Below are 22970 nucleotides of genomic sequence, written 5' to 3'. Positions count from 1 at the left end.
AGACAGGGAGGGAGGGAGGGAGAGAGGGAGAGGGAGAGGGATGGAGGAAGAGGGAGAGGGAGGAGGGAAGAGGGAGAAGGAGGGAGGGGAAAGAAGAGAGAGAAAGATTGGGAGGGAGGGAGTGAGGGAGGGAGAGAGGGAGAAAGAGAGGTCTTTCACCTGCTGGTTCACTGCCCAAATGTTTGCAACCATGTCTGCACCAGCCCAGGAGCCCAGAGCTCAGTCCCAGTGCCCTGAGCAAGTGGCAGAGACCTGAGTACTTGAGCCATCAGCTGCTGCTTCCCAGGGTGCACACCAGCGGGAAGCTGGACTGGCAAGGGGAGCTGGGATTTGACCGCAGGCTCTCTGACATCAGACGCGGCCTCCCATGCAGTGTCTCAACAGCTGCACCGAATGCCGCTCCCTAAACCATACACGTGGAATGATTAAGACAGAAGGTTTACATCATGCACATTTGACCACAGCAGAAACAAAATTGGTTGCGTATTCACTCCACAAACACGTACTGAAGGCCTAACACACCCAGCTCTATGCAGGAGCTGGGGGGCAGGAGAGAGATCACACACAGCACCTGCTCCAGCATGTCGCAGGGTTTCCACGAACACACCATACATTTTAGCTTTCTTTGCTCTAACTTCTCCGATTCTGATCTGTTTTTATATCTGTTCCCTGAAAAGCTTGGCTTTATGAATATCGTTCAGCAGTACTACGGATGGTGATAAAGACCTCATTTTGCAATAGTGACTGGTGGCTTCTTCCCGAGGACCTGGGCTGGCTCCTGAACTGAAGGGGTCACAGATTCCCGGTAACACCCCAGCTTCCCTGCCGCAGGCCTTGTCTCTGCTCCTGCCCAGTGTGGGAGGGAAAGGGGAGGCAGATGGGGTGCGGGTGGGGCCGTGGAGAGCGGGGCGGGGGTGGCGGGGGGAGGCACGCGGTACATTTCATGATGAGTCCAACAGTAAAATCAATAGGTGTTGTCCAGGGACTGCCAATTAAGGCACAATTACGGCCTGTGGGCTCGATTCTGAGAAGCCGGCTGGCAGTGCAGTGGGAAGTCAGCACATAAACAGTAATTCTCCGTGACGGAGCCCCTGCTACTGACGCACAGTGGATTTCCAAACGAGGCCTCTGCTTTGTCTGTGCAGACAACTGGGAAAACAACCCCCACCCCGGAAGCCCCACGGAGGAGGGGCGAGGACCGAAGGGTCCCTGGTGAGCCCCACCCCCGCAGCGTGCGGCTGCCGTGGGTCCTTCTCCAACTTACTGTGGGGTAGGGGTGGGAGCAGAACACCGTGTACTTCCGGATAATGCCATTCAGCTTCAGAGGTGGGAGCCAGGACACGAACACCATGGAGGCTGAGGCCGCCGCTGCCTTGACGCCCGCCGGAGGACCTGGAACTGAAGAGCGAGCATTCGGTCACCAGGGTGGACACCCTCCCGCTGGGCCCGGCGCTGTCCCGTCAGCTCCACAGGGATTGGGGTAATGGCCCCGTGGTGTCCCCATGACACAACTGCACCAAGTTAACCTTGCAGCTAAACCCACAGGCTGCAGCCAGAAGCCCTGGACCCAGGGTGTGGTCTTTGGCGAGGAGGTCTCTACAGAGATCTGTGACTCAGGATGGGGTCGCTGGGTGGGCTCTACCCCACCTGCCTATAGGGTGGAAATTCACAGACTGAGTCCTGCCTGGAGAGGATAAAAGGACTCATGGGAGCAAAGGAGGGAGGGCAGGGCAGGGGCTCCCCCGAGGCTCCCAAGGAGCCGACCCTGCCCCATCTTGACCTTGCACTTCTGATCTCCATCACCAAGGGACCAACAGGCTCTGATGCTGATGCTTCTGGTCTGTGAAAGCCCTCAGTTCAGGTCCCTGCTTTCCTGGGGGAGCCCTCCCCACCCGTCATCCCCTGCTGGCTCCCTGCCTCTGGACAGCTGGGGAAGGGGCTGCAGCCACCCTTGCTTCTGCTCCAGCGTTTGGCTCTGAACGGGCGGGGGACGTACACCTGGTCTCCCGAGCCAGGCAGGCAGGAAGGGGCACTGCAGAGACCGGCTCTTCTCTGCCTAACACTTGCTTCAGCCCCGAGAGCTGCAGAATAATGTTTAGAGGTGGGGCCTCGCTGCACTGAGCTCCTGTGCTCAGGTTTCCCGAGAGTCGTGACTTCCCCCACAGCCAAGACACCAAGGGTGCAGGGACCACCACGGTCCACTCCGACGCCCTGCAGGAGCCCATCTCCTCCAGGCCCTGTGTCAAGCCACGCCTCTCGGCCGGTGTGGAGCGGCTGCTGAATCCAGGGCGCCTGCGTCTGTTCCTAACCTGCCTGTGCCCATGCTCTCTGCTGTGCTGACAACGCAGCCTCGCTCTTTACGTGAGCCAGTGCGGCAGGAGTGCAGAAGTTCCTCTGATGACTGACAGCTCTCTGCAAGGAGGGAGGGAGGGAGCAAGGCTCGTCCACACGTGGTCAAGGCCACGAGATGATCTTTATTAGTCAGCAGATGGATGGCAAATTGTGACAGGCTCTCATTCCACCCCCGAGAACTTTGGCTGGAAAATGCAGCCTACGATGATATGCGATGAATATCATTTATAGAATAAAAGGTGACACAGAATTCTAAGCTTTCGCCCCACGCCTAAAGAAATGACCCTGGGTCGTTTGGTAGAAAACGATGAGAGAATAAACGTATGCTTATGTGTTATGCTTATGTGGTGAAAAGGTTTAAGGTATGTCTTGGTCACTGAAGCTTAGCGATCCTAGCTTTAGTTGGTGGTGTTTGTTAGCATGTCCATATCAAGCTAGATAAAGGGCTTCTTAATGTACAAACTATCTAGTCTTCATCTGCTGCCTCGGACACAGATTTATGCTCTATTCCCTGTGCTCTCTCCTTGTATGGCTGTTAGACTTCTGCCCAACAACGTAACGACACAAACACTTCGAGGAACGAGACATCCTGGACCTCCTTGCTATACTGAGTCACTTCTCGCAGACCTAGAATCTGACAGGTCCGTTCTGGCCCTCGGGAGCCCACTGCCGGCTCAACCCCTGAGTTCAGTGCCCAAGGCAAGTCAGCTAATGTCTCTAATAAGCCTCACGCTCTTTGTCTATGAAGCTGGAATAATATTTGCATCTATTTATGGGTGTAGTAATAGGATTATGAGAGAGAATGCATGTAAATAATTTATCTGGAGCTCTGTATACAGTAAGCACTAAATACATGCTGGCTGTCATCGGTAACAAGGATAATTTTCTCTTCAGATCACATCATGGTGGGTGCCTCTCTGTGCTGGATTAGACACCAGATCCCGGGACTGCAGAGAACAGGGGGTGGGAGGGGCTGAGCGGGCCGCGCTCTCTTGCAATCTTCCTAGCCATCGGATTACACGTTGGTGATCTGCCCTTTGGCAGGAAGGTCTAGGCAGGCTTAGGCAGGCTTGGGTTTTCACTGCAGAGTGAATGTCTCACTCCAAGGCAGGCGGCTCCAGGGAAGTCCCCCCTCGCCACGCTCCTGATGGCCTGGCCCTCTCCAATCTCCTCTACCTCATCTCCGTTGCTATGGAGACTCCGTGTGACATTTCATGGGCTCCTAAGACTTTCCGTGTCAACAATCGAGTTTACATCTTCCCCCACAAACCTGCCCTCCTCCTGGCCCCATTTTGGGAAATATCTCCCTCATTTTAAGAGCCAGGCCCTTAAATTCCCTTTCCACCATCCCCTCTACCCCTCTCAGAGGACCTGTTAATTCTGTTGAGCACTTGAATTCTCCAGGGGACTTGTCAGGTCAGTGGCTGGGCAGCGTCCCCAGCACCGGGCCCTGAAAATGCAATGCTCCCCCCACCCCAGGCCCTTGGCACCTGATGAAGCAGGGCCTCGGGAGCCCTCTGCTTAGAGTCATCCCCACCTTCCACCTTCTCCCTGCAATGCCTACTTCTCTCTCATTTCCTCCAGGAAGCCCGCCCTGACCACCAGGCTAGACTAGGCAGGACTCCCATGCCCTCTCTCCACAAGCTACTCAGGGGCACGTGTCCACGTCTGTGTCTCTCCAGCACCCAAGCCAACCCTTGAAACACACAAACACAAAAGATCATCAGTGCAGGGCTTCCAGGGACAGGCAGAGTCTGAGATGGTCCCTCTGCAGTTTTTGCCATCAGCTATATGTCCTTATACAGTTCCTTCTTCTTCCCAGGACCAGGCGATGTCGGGGAACAAAGGCAAAGGGGTTTTTTGTAGACGTAATTAAGGTCCTGCTCACTTGACTTAGGGAGCTCCCTGAGTGCAGTCGACCTCATCGGATGAATGAACCTCTTAAAGAGGAGCTCAGGCCACAGACAGGGGTCACAGGGATTTGAAGGCACAGAAACACAGTCCCATTGACCCGCAAACAGAAACTGCTATGCGTCGTGTGTGTGTGTGTGTGTGTGTGTGCACACGACAAGGTATGTGGCTGACCCCTGTGGGCTCATGGTCTCAGGTCTACAGGCCCCAAGAAATGATCCTGCCAACAACCCGTGGACTTAGGAGTAGACCCCGACCTCAGCTGAGGCCACAGCCCCAGGCAACCCCCCAGCATCAATCACAGGGCCCCGAGTAGGGCACCCAGCTGGCCCACTGCCAGCCTCCTGGGCCCCGGCACTGGTGAGGCAACACAGGTGTGTCTGTAGCTACTGTATGGCACAGAAGGTGAACATACACAGGTAAGCCCTGTCGTCCTCCATCTTCATATAAGACAGCCAAGTTGGTATAGTGAAAAAATACTGCCTTGGTTTAAAAGCCCGACTAAACCCTCACAGAGATATTGCAGTAACTTCTGTGTTCTGTCACTATTTTTCTTGTCTTGGTGATCAGCCATAGTAGACTTTTGTGGTGTGTATGTGTGTGTGTGTGTGTGTGTGTGATCCCACATGGAATTGAGATCCATCTGCATCCCAAACTCCCCTGTGGCCTCCCCTGAGCACAGGAGACATGATATTGGGTGGACACACATACACACATACGTACACACACACATACAGCTGTCATCACATTGAACGACACACACCTGCCCCCCTTTCTCCTCTGCCATTTCTGCCTTTGTTCTCAATAGGGCAATGGCTCTCAAACGTTCTGTAAAGTAGAGAGGTCCTCTAGCCAAAGTGTCATGCAGAAAACCAGCATGTGACTCGAGAGGCAGGGCTGAGATGGGGCTGAGCATGGAGCCCCCACCGAGCTTCTCACTCACCCCCGGGCACTTCTAAACCCACCCAGGAACCTTGGGATTTGTGGGAACCCCATGTGAGAAGTGCCGCAGTGGAAGGCTTTTTTCCCAAATCCATAGGGTGGAATTCTTGGTGGTGAGGCTGTCTCTGATCTACTGTGTTGGAGGTCTGCCTGCTACTAGGCTCATCCCCTCCTCCTTTGTACCCCAGAATCCTGAGCTGGCCTCTCCCCAGGAAGATACATTTGATGTGTATTAAAGGTGGCTCTGTAGGTGATTACAAGCATGTGCACACACACACACACCATCCCCTGGGAGGTCTACAGAGATGCACTCCTACACACACACACACACACACCATCCCCTGTAAGGTCTACAGAGATGCACTCCTACATACACACACACACACACACACCATCCCCTGGGAGGTCTACAGAGATGCACTCCTACACACACACACACACACACCATCCCCTGTAAGGTCTACAGAGATGCACTCCTACACACACACACACACACACACACGCACACACACACCATCCCCTGTAAGGTCTACAGAGACGCACTCCTACACACACACACACACACACACACACCATCCCCTGTAAGGTCTACAGAGATGCACTCCTACACACACACACACCATCCCCTGTAAGGTCTGCAGAGATGTACTCCTACACACACACACAAACACACACACATATATACACACACACATACCATCCCCTGTAAGGTCTACAGAGATGCACTCCTACACACACACACACACACACACATGCACACACACGCACCCCCCCACCCCCTGGGAGGTCTACAGAGACACACTCCTATACACACACACACACACACACGCACACACACATACCATCCCCTGTAAGATCTACAGAGGTGCACTCCTATATACACACACGCACAGCCCCCACCCCCTGGGAGGTCTAGAGATGCACTCCTACACACACACACATACGCACACACATACCATCCCCTGGGAGGTCTACAGAGATGCACTCCTACATACACACACACACACACACACACACACTCACACACACACCATGTAAGGTCTCCAGAGATGCACTCCTACACACACACACACACATGCACACACACACACACACACCATCCCCTGTAAAGTCTACAGAGATGCACTCCTACACACACACACACACACACACACACCATCCCCTGGGAGGTCTACAGAGATGCACTCCTACACACACACACCATCCCCTGGGATGTCTACAGAGATGCACTCCTACACACACACACACACACACACACACGCACACACCATCCCCTGGGATGTCTACAGAGATGCACTCCTACAAACACACACACACACACCATCCCCTGTAAGGTCTACAGAGACGCACTCCTACACACACACACACACACACACACCATCCCCTGTAAGGTCTACAGAGATGCACTCCTATACATACACACACACACACACACACACACACACCATCCCCTGGGAGGTCTACAGAGATGCACTCCTACACACACACGCACACACGCATACACACACCATCCCCTGTAAGGTCTACAGAGATGCACTCCTATACATACACATACACACACACACACCCACACACACCATCCCCTGGGAGGTCTACAGAGATGCACTCCTACACACACACACACACGCACACACCATCCCCTGTAAGGTCTACAGAGATGCACTCCTATACACACACACACACACACACACACACCATCCCCTGGGAGGTCTACAGAGATGCACTCCTACACACACACACACACGCACACACCATCCCCTGGGAGGTCTACAGAGATGCACTCCTACATACACACACACATGCACAAACACACACACACCCCACCCCCTGGGAGGTCTACAGAGACACACTCCCACACCTGCTCTGCATGCCTTCAAGAGCAGACAGCTCATGACATGGGTCAGAAGGCTCCAAGGCGACCTGATGTCTGTCAGCTCTGCCTGACTCAGCTCTGCCTCCAGAAGTCCTGCCAGAGCGGACGGACAGATGGCGGGGACAGAGCGAAGATCACAGGTGCCTTGCAACTCTGTGTGCACAGGGTGTGCTCAGCAAACACGGCACTGCTCTATTCACACACACGCAAAATTTGCTTTTGAATCAAGGGATGGAAGCTGAAACTCTCTCATACCTGCAGAATGAGAATGAAAAGAGCGACTGGAGCACGGATGTATCACACTCGGTCTGTGTTCCCTTTCTCCTCCGTTTGCTCGGATTATGGCCTCAGCAAATAAGATGGCACTAGGATTTCACAACTGTTTGGAACTTAGAATGAGTGGGTTTGTGCAAAAACAAAAACCAGAAAGATCAAGAAAAAATCTTTTGTGTTCATGCAAATTCTCATAGCTGGAGCGATCCTGGGAAGAGAACATGCAACTCAAAGAGTTCTCACAGACCCCAAGGACATCTCCGTGGACCCGAGGCCATATGGATGAGTCTGAGAGGTGCATGGTTCTGCAAATGTGCCCGGGAGTCTGACAGCCCAACAAGCCTTAGAGGCTGAGAAACTCTTGCAGGCACCACAGACGGGCTCTCTAAACCAATCTTTCCATTGTAAATCATCCCTGCCCAAGTCTCCTTTCATATTCACTAGCAACTGAATTTCCATTCTCAGCATGACCAGTGACCCAGCCACAGAATGCTGACCCCCTGTGGGGAGCAACTCGGACTAGACTAAGTTACTGGAATTAAGACTTATTCTATGCATCTGCTCTCCCACAATATGGCGCTGAGAAGGGAGTAAACAGCTTCTACACAGCTGCCTCTCGCCAATTTGATTGACTGAGCTGCAGGAGCTGATCTTGCTCCTGATTGGAGGAGAGCAGCGTGCTTGGCGTGTGGGTAGCAGAGTTGGGATTGGTGGAAGAGGACTATAAAGGAGGAGAGAGACAACATGCACCAGGAACACCTGAGGAACATCTGAGCAGCCCCCGAGAGAGCCGGCCGGCGGTGTGCCACTCCCCCGCGGAAGTGGGGAAAGTGGCAGGGGGAGCCACCCTTCCACGGAGGTGGAAGGGTCGGTAGCCAACCCGGGAAGAACCAGCAGCAAACCCGGGGAGGGCCGAGCAGACAAAAGAACAGCGCAGGGTCCTGTGTCGTTCCTCCGCAAAGAGGGGGAGCAACAACCCCCAGGTTCCTGAGGCTGAGGGCTCCGGAAGAGCCTGCCTGTGACAGGCAGAGGCGTGAGTGAGTCGGGTTTGTTGTCTGTGGATTAATCCTTCTTCACTTGCACCTAACTCAGTACACACAAAACTTCAAGCTGCACCTAAAACCAGCTGAAATGAGAAAGCCTCTGTATATGCTGATGACTGATCTTTTATTGGGACTTTTCCCCATATTTTTTCTATAATTTAATGGAAGTGGCAATGCCATCCAAACCTCAAAATTCTGAGACATCCTAGAATTTCACACAGGACCTGGAGTCTTCTATCTGGGAAAGTGTTTCTTCTACAATGATTAGCCCTTGTCTCTTCCCTCAGACAGACATAAAATCACATTCACGTTATATGAATCCCCTAAAAATACTCATTTATGTTAGATATTGAGTCTACAAAACAGGCTGCCATCACTTTTCGCTGAATTTCTGAATTTTCCACCTGCATCGTAGAGATAAACTCATTATTGTACTAGTCTTTCTCCCCTTCCATCCAATATCTGCTCCATTTCCATTTGAAAAAAGCTGATTTATTCTAAATCAATATTGACACTCGGCTCTGCACACTGTGTGTCCTTGCCACCAGCACAAGTGGACTTCCTCACCCCTCCCCTGGGGAAGCTGGCGCACACGGCACAGGCTCTTAGACTCAATCACGTCTCCAGACATGACTGGCACTAAACACGGAAGCACAGAATAATGGATCGGCACACTGGACCTGGGGCCTTGGGGTCAAGTTTGGAGGTAGAACTCCGTGATTTCCAAGATGGAAGAATTAATTAAAAATTGCTCCAAAATTGCCCGTCGATAAGGTCCTTGAAGAGCCTTCCCTGGTGGCTGGATTTCTGTGTTTTCTTCTGAAGCTGCTGATCAATTTGCTCTCTAAATGATAATTCCACTGACATTTGCCTTATTGCTTTGCAATGCAAATGAATATTCTGTCTCTGCTCCCAAGGAGTAGAGAGCAAATAATCAATATGGAGTGTCAGGAAGCAGCCCACCGGGTGTGAAGCCGGCTTATCCACACCACTTCAGTTTCTATATGGGTTGGTGCAGTCTGACTGCATAGCAACTTCACATGTGAGGACAGCCGGGGCTCAGAGGGCTGCGGAGGGTGCACAAATGCCTGGGGGCAGCAGCAGACAGGGCCAGTATTTACACAGCTCATTTTTCTATTGCACCGAGACATTAAACTGTGACCAGCTCTGCTCAGGACTTAGCTTCACAGATGTATCTACCGAGGTGTGACTTCCTAATGACACTGCATTTTGGCCTTCCATTTTCCTAAAGAGCCCATGGTTGTTTCTGTTTTTGTTTTTCTTTCTTTTTTCCCAGCAGAACTGGCTGATCCATGCACATTCCCAGAAAGAATGATCTTCGTATTCAAGAAGAACTAAAGCTAACGAGTATTGTCTGTGCAGGGACTCAGTAACACAAGGCAGTGCAGGTGCGTGGGAGTGGATCTGGCTGCTCAGGGGAGCAAGTCTGCCTTGAGGGTGACAGCAGGAGAGAACGCTCTAAATCATGGTCTGGGGTGGAAGAGAAGACCCCATCCTGGACCAGGGGCGTGTGTCCCTAGCTTTGCTTCCACAGGACAGAGAGGGAGAAGGAAGTGGCATGGCCATCACACGCATGACGGATGGGAGATGACCAGCCATGGGCAGGCGCTACCCCCTGGTCCCCTGTAACCCGGCAGAGTTACGACAGAGCCAAGTCAGCAGGGCACTGAGGCGCTCTTGTAAAAGTCTGTGCTCTGTTTGGAAGGATCCACCCAGGGACTATAGGATGTCGGCTGCCCTCCTTCCTTTGCAAGGGTGGAGGCTGCTTGTCACGTTGTTGCTGTCCTATTTGTTGGAACAAAAATTCTTCCTCAAACAGACTCAGATAAGCCCCTAGACCTTCTGTTACAGTTCATACAAAAACTATATCCTATATGGTTTTTATGATTTTGGGTAACCCACTCCAAATTGTGCAGAACAGGGAGAAGTTAGAGTGGGATGCAAAATAAACTATGATGTAAAAATGTTACCAAGTTACACATTTGTGAACCACTTAGAAACAATTAACCCAGAGCCCGCAAATCAAGGCCTTATTCTCCAGGGGTTCAGCCAGCACTGAACAATACCCCCAGACCACACGGACTTTTCAAGTGCAAGGGTAGATAGAATTAGAGCTCATCCCAGCAGCTGAAGAGACACTGACATTATGCCGACAGGACGCAGGCTGGGATGGCAGGTGCTGAAGCAATGGGCAAAGGTATTTTTGTGTAAAATGACACTTGGCTAAGAAGAAGGACAATTATAGGGGTGGCGTTCACCATGGTTAAGTGAAGCCATGGTCTGACCGTGCTGGCGTGGTTGCAGGAGGGCAGAGTGGGTTTGCAGGAGCAAAGAGAACACAGTGACTGGGGCACTGAAGGCTGCGGCAGGTCTCTGCACAGCCTTTCCGGCACTGGCTTTGGCCACGAATGCCGCCTCCTGTGGGTGCTGCTGGCAGGAGCCCCGTGTGGTGGGACCGGAGCTTGGCACCCAGCACCCGCCCAGTTGCTCACCATCCTCTTTGGTCCGGGTGAAGATCTGCTCGCTGCGGACCCCGTCCCCCGCACGAGTGAAGGCCAGAACCTGGATGCTGTAGTTGGTGTATTTCTCCAGCCCGTCCAGCTCCAGGGAACGCTGCACCGTGGTCACGTTCTTAATCTCTCCCAGCTCTGGGGAGCAAGAACAAGAAAACACGATCCCATTACTGAGGCTGCCAGGGCTCATGTGCCCACGCTGTCCTTGCTGTCCATCTGTCCATCCATCCATCCATCCATCCCATGCTGAAATCACTCAGAGGGATGATGCTAAGTCTGCGGGTGGTGCCAATGCTAGTGACCATTTGCAAATGGCCATTCACAAACAACCATTCACACCAAACTGCTCCAGAACACCAGGCAAAACATCAGTCTAGAAAAGGGGGAAATCCACTCCACACTCCATGCCACACAGCCAGTGTCACACCTGGGCTCCAGCTCACGGGCGCCCCTATCTGCTGCCCATCAGCATAGCCCTGCCATCTGCACGTGGTGAGCTTCCGACCTGTGTTGCTCTCTCTGTAGGAGCCATTCTACCGTCACTCTGAAACCTTTGCAAGTCAGGACGCTTGTTTTCTTGAAACAAAATCTCTTTCAGCACCCGTGTATTTTAAGTACTCAACTTCATCTTGAGTATGAGCTAAGATTGACTTTCTTAGCACATGTCAAGTACAAGACACAGCCTTGCTAACTGCAGTCCCCAGCCTGCCCAGAACTTACTCTTCTTGCAAACTGAAACTTTGTATTCTCTGGGGACAAAAGAAGATGGAGTCTCTGTAGCAATTAGCTTCCTTGTGCCCATCATTTCACAGTAGATACACATGCAGAAGCATCAAGTGTGTATCTCTTAAATATATAAAATTTTCTCAATTTTATCTTTGTAAAAGTTGAAAAAAAAAAAAAACTAAACTCGAATTTCAATAAGAAAGCACCCGTGTGACCTGAGCTGCATGGTGCAGCAAACGCCTGTTGTCACCTGGAGCGAACTCTCCCAGCGTCACAGCTGAAGTGTCTTCAGTGTGTCAGACTTGGCGTTAGCTAAAAATGTCTTGATCTCCGCAGTGGGATGAGCTAATAATAGTCACAAGGGGGAACAGGCCGCTGCCTTACCTTTGGCAGAGCACACATGGCAACTTGAGAAAACTTAGAAATGATGTGTTAGGAACACGGGCGTGTGGCCCCTGCGTTTTGAAGTGAGTCACCTGCAAAGCAGGAGGCAGAGCAGCCCCCAGGCCTGAGCGATGGCTCATCCCAAGTGGGCCCCACACCCATGTCTGCCTCCTAAGAGGCTGCCGGGACCCCAGGCAGAGTTCCAGGGGCATTCTCTGTCGAGAGGCTGGCTGGAATAAGACTCCTGTTTGGATCAGTCCATTTTGGAAGCACTGAGAGCCATATGTCAGTCTCTCTGGCTCTCCTGGGCCTCAGTGAAGACAGCTAACAATCCCAGCATGCTTTCTTAGGGGCCAGCGTCGTCCTGTGTACAAATACGCACTCACGTAACTGGCACTGCAAGCCCGTGGCTGCTACAATGACATCATTGCAGACGAGGAAACCGAGGGACAGAGGGACTTCATTGCATTTTCCCTGCTGGTGCGTGTGTGTGTGTGTGTGTGTGTGTGTGCGTGTACATGTACCTGTGTGTAGTCTCTGACACCAAGTAGATACCTTTAGATCTGAAGAGATCTTGAAGAGATCTGTAGATCCGTTCAGAAACATGAAAGCGAGGGTTGAATGTGGAAACTCCCATCCTTTAGAGGGGAGAGTCGCTGCTGCATCACGGATATTTCGCCAGCCCCAGGCACTGCAGCCCCGGCTGACAGCTCAGCATCTGTTCCCCTCGGAGAGGGCCGTTCCCAGCGTGAAGACTGACGATGGACAACAGCTGTGCTCCGGAGCCTGTGGCGACCACAGCTGTTCGGTTAGGTCTGGCCAGGGTGTGACTTTCTGAGGAGGGGATGGGCTCAGACCTCTCAGCACATCAGGTGTATTGGACCCATCCAATCGATCATATTGACCAGGTCCTTGAGATCCGATCACACTAACAACCAAATGCTTTCCCACGCGTGTCCTGGAAAGTGCCACGGCCACAGACCACTGCCAGAGATGCCGTGTCCCCTCTCAGCCCCTGTGTGGATCCTGTGTCCTGTGTGTGCTGTGTGTTCTGTGTGTGGTGTGCAGGTGGCGGTCACAGTGTGTTGTATGGGTTCACTATGGGTGCCGTGTGCTATAGCATGTGTTGTATGTGATGTGGTATGTAAATGTCTGTGTTGTGTGTATGTGTTGTTTTTGTGGAACTATGTGGCATATGTGGGGTGTGTGTGTTTGGTGTGTAACTGGGGTATATGTTGTAGTTTGTGTGGATATGGTAGGGGTTGTGTTTTGTGTGTGTGGTGTGTTAAGTGTGTGAGTTGTATATTGCATGTCCAAAGATTTAAAAAAATCTTCCTGGAAAATGCATATCATAGAAAAAACTATGCCTGGATTTCAAAATTTAGTAGCAAAATACAGTATTTTTTAAAAAAGATTTATTTATTACTTATTTGAAAGGCAGAGTTACAGAGAGGCACAAGCAGAGAGAGAGAGAGAGAGAGAGATCTTCCATCCACCGGTTTACTCCCCAAATGGCCGCAATGGTTGGAGCTGTGCTGATCCAAAGCCAGGAGCCAGGAGCTTCTGCCAGGTCTCCCATGCAGGTGAAGGGGCCTAAGGACTTGGGCCATCTTCCACTGCTTTCCCAGGCCATAGCAGAGAGCTGGACTGAAAGTGGAGCAGCTGGGACTCAAACCAGTGCCCACACAGAATGCTGGCACTGCAGGTGGTGGCTTTCCCCACTATGCCACAGAGCCGGGTCCCAAAATCCACTTTTAAAAATTCCATTTTTCATAAAGTTTTGAGGTCCTCTTGTATGTGGTATGTGTGTGATATGTGTGTTTATTGTGTACACTGTGTGTGTATGTGAAGAGTAGATTGTGATGTGTATAAATGGTGTATATGTACATTGTATGTGAGGTATGTGTGCATTTTGGTGTTGTGGCTGTGTGTATCTGTGTGTGCTGCAAGTGGTATGTGTGCACTTTGTGGGTATATGTAGGTGTGTGCACTGTTTGTGTATATAGGTGTGTATGCATTGTGTATGGGGACATGTGTGGTGGATGTTGTATGTGCATACTGTCTGTGGGGACATGTGTGTGGTGTGTGTGTACTGTGTGTGGTGTGTGTGTGTGTGCATTGTGTGAGGATGTGCATGTGTGTGCACTGTGAGGATGTGTGTTTGTGGTGTGTGTGCCCTGTGTGTAGGTGTATGTATATATGGGTGTGTGCATGCATGTGTTGTGTGTGCACTGTGTGTGAGTGTACATGTATATGGGTGTGTGTGCATAGTGTGTGGGGACATGTGTGTGGTATGTGTGACATGCGTGTGGATGTATGTGTATGTGGGTGTGTGTGCATTGTGTGGGGACATGTGTGTGGTGTGTGTGCCCTGTGTGTGGGTATATGTGTATGTGGGTGTGTGTGCACGGTGTGTGAGTGTGTGTATATGGGTGTGTGTGCATAGTGTGTGGGGACACGTGTGTGGTGTGTGTGACCTGCGTGTGGGTATATGTGTATGTGGGTGTGTGTGCATTGTGTGTGAGTGTATGTGTATGTGGGTGTGTGTGCACTGTGTGTGGGGACATGTGTGTGGTGTGTGTGCCCTGTGTGGGGGTATATGTGTATGTGGGTGTATGTGCATTGTGTGTGGGTGTATATGGGTGTGTGTGTATAGTGTGTGGGGACATGTGTATGTGTTGTGTGCACTGTGTGTGGGGACATGTGTGTGGTGTGTGTGCCCTGTGTGTGGATGTATGTGTACGTGGGTGTGTGTGCATTGTGTGTGGGTGTACGTGTATATGGGTGTGTGTGCATAGTGTGTGGGGACATGTGTGTGTTGTGTGTGCACTGTGTGGGGACATGTGTGTGGTGTGTGTGCATTGTGTGTGGGTGTATGTGGGTGTGTGTGCATTGTGTGGGGACATGTGTTTGGTGTGTGTGACCTGTGTGTGGATGTATGTGTATGTGGGTGTGTGTGCACTGTGTGTGGGGACATGTGTGTGTTGTGTGTGCACTGTGTGTGGGGACATGTGTGTGGTGTGTGTGCCCTGTGTGTGGGTGTATGTGTATGTGTATGTGGGTGTGTGTGCATTGTGTGAGGATGTGTGTGTGGTGTTTTCTCAGGCTCAGCTGTACAGCTGTTCCCAGCCACCCTGTGGTCAGCATCTGTGGGAACAGGGCTAAGGGGGGTCCACAGTCTGTGAGTGCAGGGGGCCCGGGAGTTCCATGAGGCCCTGCTGGAGCAGGAGCAGCTGGGGGAGCACTCGCAGCAGGTCCGGCTTCCAGGAGCTTCTTTCTTCTCTTTGGGCCATGATGTGCAGAACCTGTACCCGAGCCATTAACCACGTCATTTACTCTGAATTCCACGAGAGAACGTGTCTTTAGAAACAGCAAGCTTGGGGCTGGTCCCGTGGCACAGTAGGTTAATCCTCTGCCTGTGGTGCAGGCATCCCATGTGGACGCCGGTTCTAGTCCTGGTTGCTCCTCTTCCGATCCAGCTCTCTGCTGTGGCCTGGGAAGGCAGTGGAGGACGGCCCAAGTGCTTGGGCCCCTGCACGGGAGACTGGGAAGCGGCACCTGGCTCCTGGTTCGGATCGGCGCAACTCTGATCATTGTGGCCATTTGGGGAGTGAACCAGTGGGTGGAAGACCTTTCTCTCTGTCTCTCCTTCTCACTGTCTATAACTCTACCTCTCAAATAAATAAATAAAATCTTAAAAAAAAAAAAAACCCTGCAAGCTTTACCACGCATTCTTTGAACAATTGCGTGTTTGAATATTCACGTCTGAAAGGCTTTAAACTTACAAAGCGTCATCACCCTTCTTGGAACAGGATGCCACAGGGGGTGTCAGGAAATCCGAGTGATGTGTGACAGCACGGGTGGGCGGGAAGCACAAGGTTCTGGAACCATTTCCAACAAGGACAGTGACGGGAAGGCTGGGAGGGAGACTGCCCATGGGGAGTGTCTGCAGTCTGTAACACCATCGAGTGAAGATGAGGAGCAAAACCAGATGAGCCTGTGCAGCGATGCCTTCAGTGGGGGACGTTTGCAAGCGTTCATTGTCCTAACCTCTGAAGAATTTGTAGAGCTGAGGACGATGCCAAAGAATCGCCTGCCTTGGTCTGGCTCTCCCTCTGTGGGGTCGTAGGGACTGGGGTAGTGGCCATTTCCCTGGCCCCTGGCCCGACCCACAGGGCAGTCACACAGGGCCAGTTCTCAGCCATGAGCCTTGTGGCTGAGGGCAAGGATCCTTCTGAAACACTTCCCAGTGCTGGGTGGTAAGTGAGGTGCTAGCGGCTGGCCCTGAGCATAGAGAAACAAGTCTAGTTTGAGACACAGATGGCTAAGGCTCAAACACGGGGCCTGACCTGGCAGGTGACCTTACTGTGCAAATGTGTCGTCTCTCTTTTATTCCAGAACAAAGCTGGAGGCCCTGAGACCTCCTGTGTTCTGATCACCTGTGTGGGGGCAGGTCCATGCTTGGCAGCACAGATGGGATGGGTGGTCCTGAGCAGGAAGCCTGACTCTGGGGGTCTTGGCCCTTTGAATATACTTCAAAAAGTCCAGGAAAAAAATGCTTAATTAAAAAAAGCAAAACAAAACAAAACTTCAAGGCCGGCCCTGTGACAGAGAAGGTTAAGCCGTGGCCTGCAGCACTGCCATTCTATGTGGGTGCTGTTTTGAGTTCTGGATGCCCTACTTCTGATCCAGCTCCCCGCTAATGTGCCTGGGAAAGCAGCAGAAGAGGGCCTGAATGCTTGGGCCCTGCAACCACTTGGGAGACCCAGATGAGGCTCCTGGCTCCTGGCTTCGGACCAGCCCAGCCCTGGCCATTGCAGGCATCTGGAGAGTGAATCAGCAGATGGAAGATATCTCTCTCTCTCTCTCTCTCTCTCTCTCTCTCTCTCTCTCTCTCTGTCTTTCTCACACTTTCTTTCTGTCTCTCCCTGTCTCTGTAACTCTTTCAAATAAATCTTTTTAAAAGATTTGAGAAAGGTGCCTGTTATTTAAAAAATTCACATATGTTTCAAAAGCCTTTTACACCAAAATCAATTTACCTTTAAATATATTTTGCATGAACTTTTTGAAGTGTCTTTGAATTCACCCAAACTCCCAGGGGTGCTTACCATATGGGAGGGTCTGAGGTGGGGGGCACGCTCAGCTTGGGCAGGTGATGGGGAGGAGGCAGGACAGAGGGGCCAGGGAGGAAGCAGGTGTGAGCCAACTGGGACTTGGGGCCCAGGCAGTGAGTGGACACTGGGAGGCCATTCTTGTTGCAGGCTGCAGCCCAGGGGTACTGGCAGGCTCACACAGTGGGGCTCAGCCTGGCTCCCCCACACCCACAATCTGGGAGCAAAGACACCGAGAAACTTCTGGCCCCAATCTGGCCACCACCTGGCAGGTCCTTTATACATAGCCTAGTACCAAACAATCTCAGGGTTTTGCTGCACAAATTGAGAGAAACATACACACACACACAAGTACATACACACTGACACACACACACACACACACACACACACACACACACCAGAAAGATCGAAGAAGAGAAGAGGGATGGAGAGAAGAGACACAAATGGAGGTGCCGGGCTGAGGGGTCCCTCAAGGAGAGTGTAACCCCCTCTCAAGGGGGCCTGTGATTCCCCTAACTCCCCCTTCCTGTTCAACTCCAGGACCAGACACCCTCCCCTGCTAAGTTCTAGCTGAGGCATAGGACCAGGGCAATGCTTAGGACACGTGTCACATAAAATATTCTTCCTAGAGGTCAAGGTTTGGGGGCTGCCTGCAGAGCCCTGGCATAGAAACTCACAAACAGCACTCCTGCACACTGTCTGGGTGTCCCCCGCCCCAACCTTCACACTGCTTTCTGAAAGCCACGTGACATTTAAGGGCTTGTTGGTGCTGTTCAGAGGTTGGCCGGGAGATCACAGAACAGAGAATGCCCATTGGCAGAGGTGGCTTCCATACCCGGAGTGCCTGGTGGGAAGTGGGATCTGGCAATCCCACCATGCACCTGCTGGAGAAGACGCAGAGCCCAGGTTTAGTGGTCTTACCTCCGTCTATGAGGTTGGCCCAGTAAATGACTCTGAAGCCCTGCAGGATCCCATTCAGAGCCTCCTTGGAGAGTGTGGACCAGGAGATGGATATACTCTCTGGCGATGTGGCTATGGCTTGGACATTTTCGGGAGGGTAGCTGGGCACTGCAACAGAACGATCAGAATCTGTAGTAACTGGGGGGGGGGGGCAGTCCTTCAGCAAAGCAACACTGAATAAGCAGCGGAGTTCAAGATTTCAATGCATACGCGAAAGAAAGGGCTGTACTGAAGCTCCTCCCCCAAATCCCACTTCCTTATACAAATATTATGACAGCTCAGCTTGTGTCTTAACAGATTCCCCAGTCTCTCTTCTCAAGTTAATTGCTTCACTTTCAAAAGGACTCATCCCAAACTTGAGGGCTTGTCTGACCTTCTGGCCAGAGGAGAAGATCAGGCTGGTCTGAGCGGTCTCCATCACTCCTGCACGGTACCCACAGTTGTAGGGTACCGTTTCCTTATACAAACCACTTCCTCCACATTGCATCACAGTTTCCCTTACCCATCCCCACCTGCACCCTACCCCTCAGTGCCATACCATTTTGTCAGAGGAAAGAGAGAAAGTGGACTCAGGGCCAGGTTGGAAGAATAGTCCACGTGTTTTTAGCATTGTTTTAATATAAGCCATACGTATGGGGGCTAGGAGAGGGTGCAACATATTACCCCAAGCATGGATTTAATGCGACAACCAAATCACTGCCTTGAAGATGAAAAAGAAAATTCTAGGGAATTAAGAGTTTGCAGCTTGTAAGAAGTGCCGGAAATGACAGGTGCAAGAATTCACCACCCTCCTGAAACCTGTGCTCAGACGGCCAGCAGCCCAAGTATGAGCACAGCCTGAGGCTTTGGGTCTCTGTTTGTTGCTACACTTAACCTCAGGTCCTATCTCTTTGCCTTAAACACCCTGTCTCTGGACACCAGAGTTCTCACTATTTTCAGCTCAAAATTTAACTTGTAGGTCATTTGCATGGTCTTTGTGGAAGGCGCAATCGATTTATCTCAGTCACTAGGGGGCGCCTGCTCACTGTGCGATCTGCTCCAGAAAACAACTGGTTGGCTTGAAAATAGAAAGCAATCACTAAAAAGAAGATGGAAAAAACATACTGAAAAATAAGACACAAAGTAAACTTCTTAACACTGATCTGGGAGAAATTCTTAGGGAATCGGATCTCTGCTGTGAGTCAGTTCTCTGTAGTGAGAGTCTGAAATTCACTTGGAGAAATCCCAGTTCTTGTGTCTGAAATGAGTGGGGATGATTCTGGGTTTGCAGTGCAGCCCGCCCAAGGTGGAAACGAAGCAAGGCGTTGGTGGGAGGCCCAGGGCCACTCTCCCACTGGAAACCCCACGGGTTGCTGCCCCTGCAAAGCCCACAGAGGGCTGGGCTGCCAGCAGCCGTGTGGTGCCCAGGGCACACCCTGGGGACACAAAGCCCTGCCCGGGCGCCGGACCTACCATCCTCGAGGGTGGTGGTGATGATTTCCTGAGAAGAGGGTCCCGTGCCGGCCCGGTTGCAGGCCTGCACCACCAGGCCGTACTGGGTGAACTTGTTGAGGTTGTCCAGGGTGTACACCTCGCTGTCCCCGGTGGTGTCGATACTGATGATGTTGAACTGGAAGTTGCCCCCCGTGCTGTACTCTCGGTAACCTATTTGGTAGCCACGGATAATCCCGTTTTGCAAATGTTTCTTGGGGGCCTGGACGGGAAAGAGGGGAATACAACTTAGAGGAGGCTTGGCATAGACGAAGAGTGGAATCGACACCACAGCAGCTTGGGAAAACGGGAAGGGGGTCAAACAGCAAGGCAACAGGTGCAGCAGGAGCCCAGTCACAAACTCACACACAGTGCCCCCCAAACCGCAGGGGACACCTTCTGAGACCCCCAGTGGGCACCTGAAACAGGGGACAGTATTCTGTTCTCTCTCTACCTGGTTCTTATTTTTTCCTATCCAGGGTTATCTATGAGAGAGTTTAATTCTAAACTCAGTAAGAGATGAATGATGATTGATAATAGAACAATAAGAGACGGTATTGCAGTTATTTAAAACTTAGAAATTGCTTATTTCTAGAATTTTCCATTTACTATTTTCTGGAGTAACTGAAGCCCCAGAAAGTGAAGCGCGAGCTTGGGGTACCCCTGGGGTGCAGGCAGAGCGGTTGCTCCTTGCTTGACGCCCCTCCTCTTCTGTATGGGGGCACTGTTCTGCCCATCAGCACCCTCATGCGTCACAGGGTTGGTGGGAATGCAGACTAACTATGTCTTCAGTACTGCACGGGAGAAGTAACATCACACTGCTTTGGCTAACACAAGGCACTTTCTTTTTTAAAATTTTTTTCCCAAAGAAACCTTTTATTTAAGGAATACAAACTTCATGCATTTCATAAGTACACAATTTTAGGAATATAGGGATTCTTCCCACCATACCTACCCTCTCCCCCACACTCCCACCTCTCCTCCTCCCTGTCCCATTTCCAGTCCCATTCTCTACTAAGATCCATTTTCATGTAACTGTGTACACAGAAGCCCAACTCTATAACCAGTAGAGTTCAACAGTTTGCACACACACATACACACAAACAAAAACAACTGTTTCTCAACAGTCGAGACAAGGGCTGTTTAAAGTCATTGCATCTCGAAGTTAATTTCACTTTTTTTTTAAAGAAACTTAAATAACTTTAAAGAAGCACCCAAGAATGATACATCTTTTACAAGCACTTAGACATAACTATAACTTACGAGACATAAGAATATCTTCCACTTAATATTAAAAGAAAGTAAGTCCTTGAGAATGACTTTTATCATTAATTAAGGAAGCATCTAAGAAAACAAGCAATGGAGTTGGACACTTAGGCATAACTAAAACTTATGAGACATAAGATAATCCTCCACTTAATACACTAAAATGAAATAAATCTTTGAGAACAGTCTGTGTGGTTCTTATGGCAAGACTCTTCACTTATGTCTTGTTGGAATCTGTTTGCTCTTTTTTTTCTTTGTTTTTTCTTTTTTTTTTTTTCTTTTTTTTTGACAGGCAGAGTGGACAGTGAGAGAGAGAGACAGAGAAAGGTCTTCCTTTTGCCGTTGGTTCACCCAGCACTGCGCTGATCCGATGGCAGGAGCCAGGTACTTATCCTGGTCTCCCATGGGGTGCAGGGCCCAAGCACTTGGGCCATCCTCCACTGCCTTCCCTGGCCACAACAGAGAGCTGGCCTGGAAGAGGGGCAACTGGGACAGAATCTGGTGCCCCAACCGGGACTAGAACCCGGTGTGCCGGCGCGGCTAGGTGGAGGATTAGCCTAGTGAACCATGGCGCAGCCTTTGTTTGCTCTTTCAACAACCTGTCTGATTTAGTGCAGGGAACTGGTGATTTTAGTACAGGTGGAAATGAAACAGCCATGTGAGATTATTTTTTTTGCCCAGTTGGTGTAGCTAATCCTGACCTCTGAGCTCATAGCTTCCTTGTTACACACAAATGGCCATGCAGCCCTGAATCCACAGATACACAGTGCTTCAGAAAGCTTGTGGGAAGAGGGAATTAAATTTGTTTTCGTGAAGAACTTTGAAGTCCATGCATACCAGTGCTCTTCAAAAAGTTCATGGAAAATGTGCTTTGTGAAAAAGTTGCATGGATTTCAAAAATGGTTTGCACCAAAACAAACACCTTTGGATTCCATTCTCGCGGACTCTCTGGAGCGGATCTCATGTTTTGCATTGATGAGCTCCGGCTTTTCACTTTGTTTTCAAACCGGTCTCGAGATTCTAGATTTTGAAAATGCAATTATGTAGAAACTGCCTCACCACAACTTCTGAACTGCATTTACACACTCCAATACATAAGGCTGATTTCCCTGCAAGTCATCTCTACAAGCCAAATTTACAGAAAATTCTGTCTTATTTCACCCAATTCTTAAACGTTACATACGGTGACTCTAATATAAATGGTAATTGTTAGACCTCAGGTTGATGTCCGCTAGCAATGCTAAGTGACAGTGCAACTGCTCTCTGTGCGGCTTTAGACTTCCCTAAGGCTCACAGGGTGGGGGTCAGCTCAGCAGTGCTGGACGCAGTGTAGACAGAGCAGCCCAAGGCCTACAAGGAAGCATTTCCGGGGCGGGCATGCGGGATCCCCAGTTCCCAGACTGAAGGCCTGGGTTTGAGTCCTGGCTCCACTTCCCGTTAATGCAGACCTGAGGAGGCAATGGTGATTGTCCAAGAGGCTGGGCCCCTGCCACCCCCGGGGAAGACCTGGACCAGGTGCCTGGCTTCCAGCTTCGGTCCGGCCAAGCCCTGGCTGTTGTGAGGACTGGGGGAGTGAACCAGTGAATGGGAGTCTGTATCTCCCTGGGTGATTTTATAACAGCTTCAGTTGGCCGTTAAGGAGGTGAGGATTCTTTGTATCCTTCTTTCAGACACAATGACAGTGTGGCAGCTTAGCGGCTGTTTTCATCACAGGAAGCAAGCCCAGGCACTCTCCTCCATTTTTCTTCAGATTCCAGTTGCGAAGTGAAATGGGTTGAATCGCGCCGTCAGCCATTCGGCAGGAGCAGTGTTTCCCCGTCTTTGCTTCTCAGGGCTCCAACCCCACCTATAGTTCCCATGGGGTAAACTGCTCAACCTGAGGAAGAGGGCTCCTCCCCATGCAACAGGCACCTGGAGTTCCCAGCCTGCCAGTCATTGTGGAGAGGAGAGGGAGCGGCTGTTTTGGCCTCAAGGCTTCCCTGTGGGGTGGTGCAGGTGCCACTAGGAATGCTAATAGCATGCTCATTCTATCTCAAACAGCTGTTTTTCTAACAAGTAGTGTGCTAAGATCATCTCTAGGCTATCTTTATTTTTTTAAAGACATTTATTTATATGAAAGTCA

General features: G+C 51.0%; 1 protein-coding gene across 4 annotated transcripts in view; it reads right to left on the bottom strand.

Moving 5' to 3' along the window:
* Positions 1–22970, bottom strand: part of DSCAM (DS cell adhesion molecule) — a 718036-nt gene that overhangs the window by 91342 nt on the left and 603724 nt on the right. For all 4 annotated transcript variants that reach the window (XM_089330520.1, XM_070071799.2, XM_089330521.1 and 1 more), the window contains 4 exons: positions 19565–19805; positions 18074–18220; positions 10908–11063; positions 1265–1398 (listed from right to left, as the gene is read on the bottom strand). In XM_089330520.1, coding sequence (XP_089186646.1) covers positions 1265–1398; positions 10908–11063; positions 18074–18220; positions 19565–19805 — 678 coding nt within the window. The remainder of the gene's footprint in view (positions 1–1264; positions 1399–10907; positions 11064–18073; positions 18221–19564; positions 19806–22970) is intronic.

The sequence above is a fragment of the Oryctolagus cuniculus genome, chromosome 4 (genome assembly GCF_051225735.1).
Source record: "Oryctolagus cuniculus isolate XC-2025 breed Fujian yellow rabbit chromosome 4, ASM5122573v1, whole genome shotgun sequence".
NCBI lineage: Eukaryota > Metazoa > Chordata > Mammalia > Lagomorpha > Leporidae > Oryctolagus > Oryctolagus cuniculus.
The sequence above is the reverse complement of the archived record's forward strand: the minus strand, read 5'-3'. Positions and strand labels throughout refer to the sequence as shown.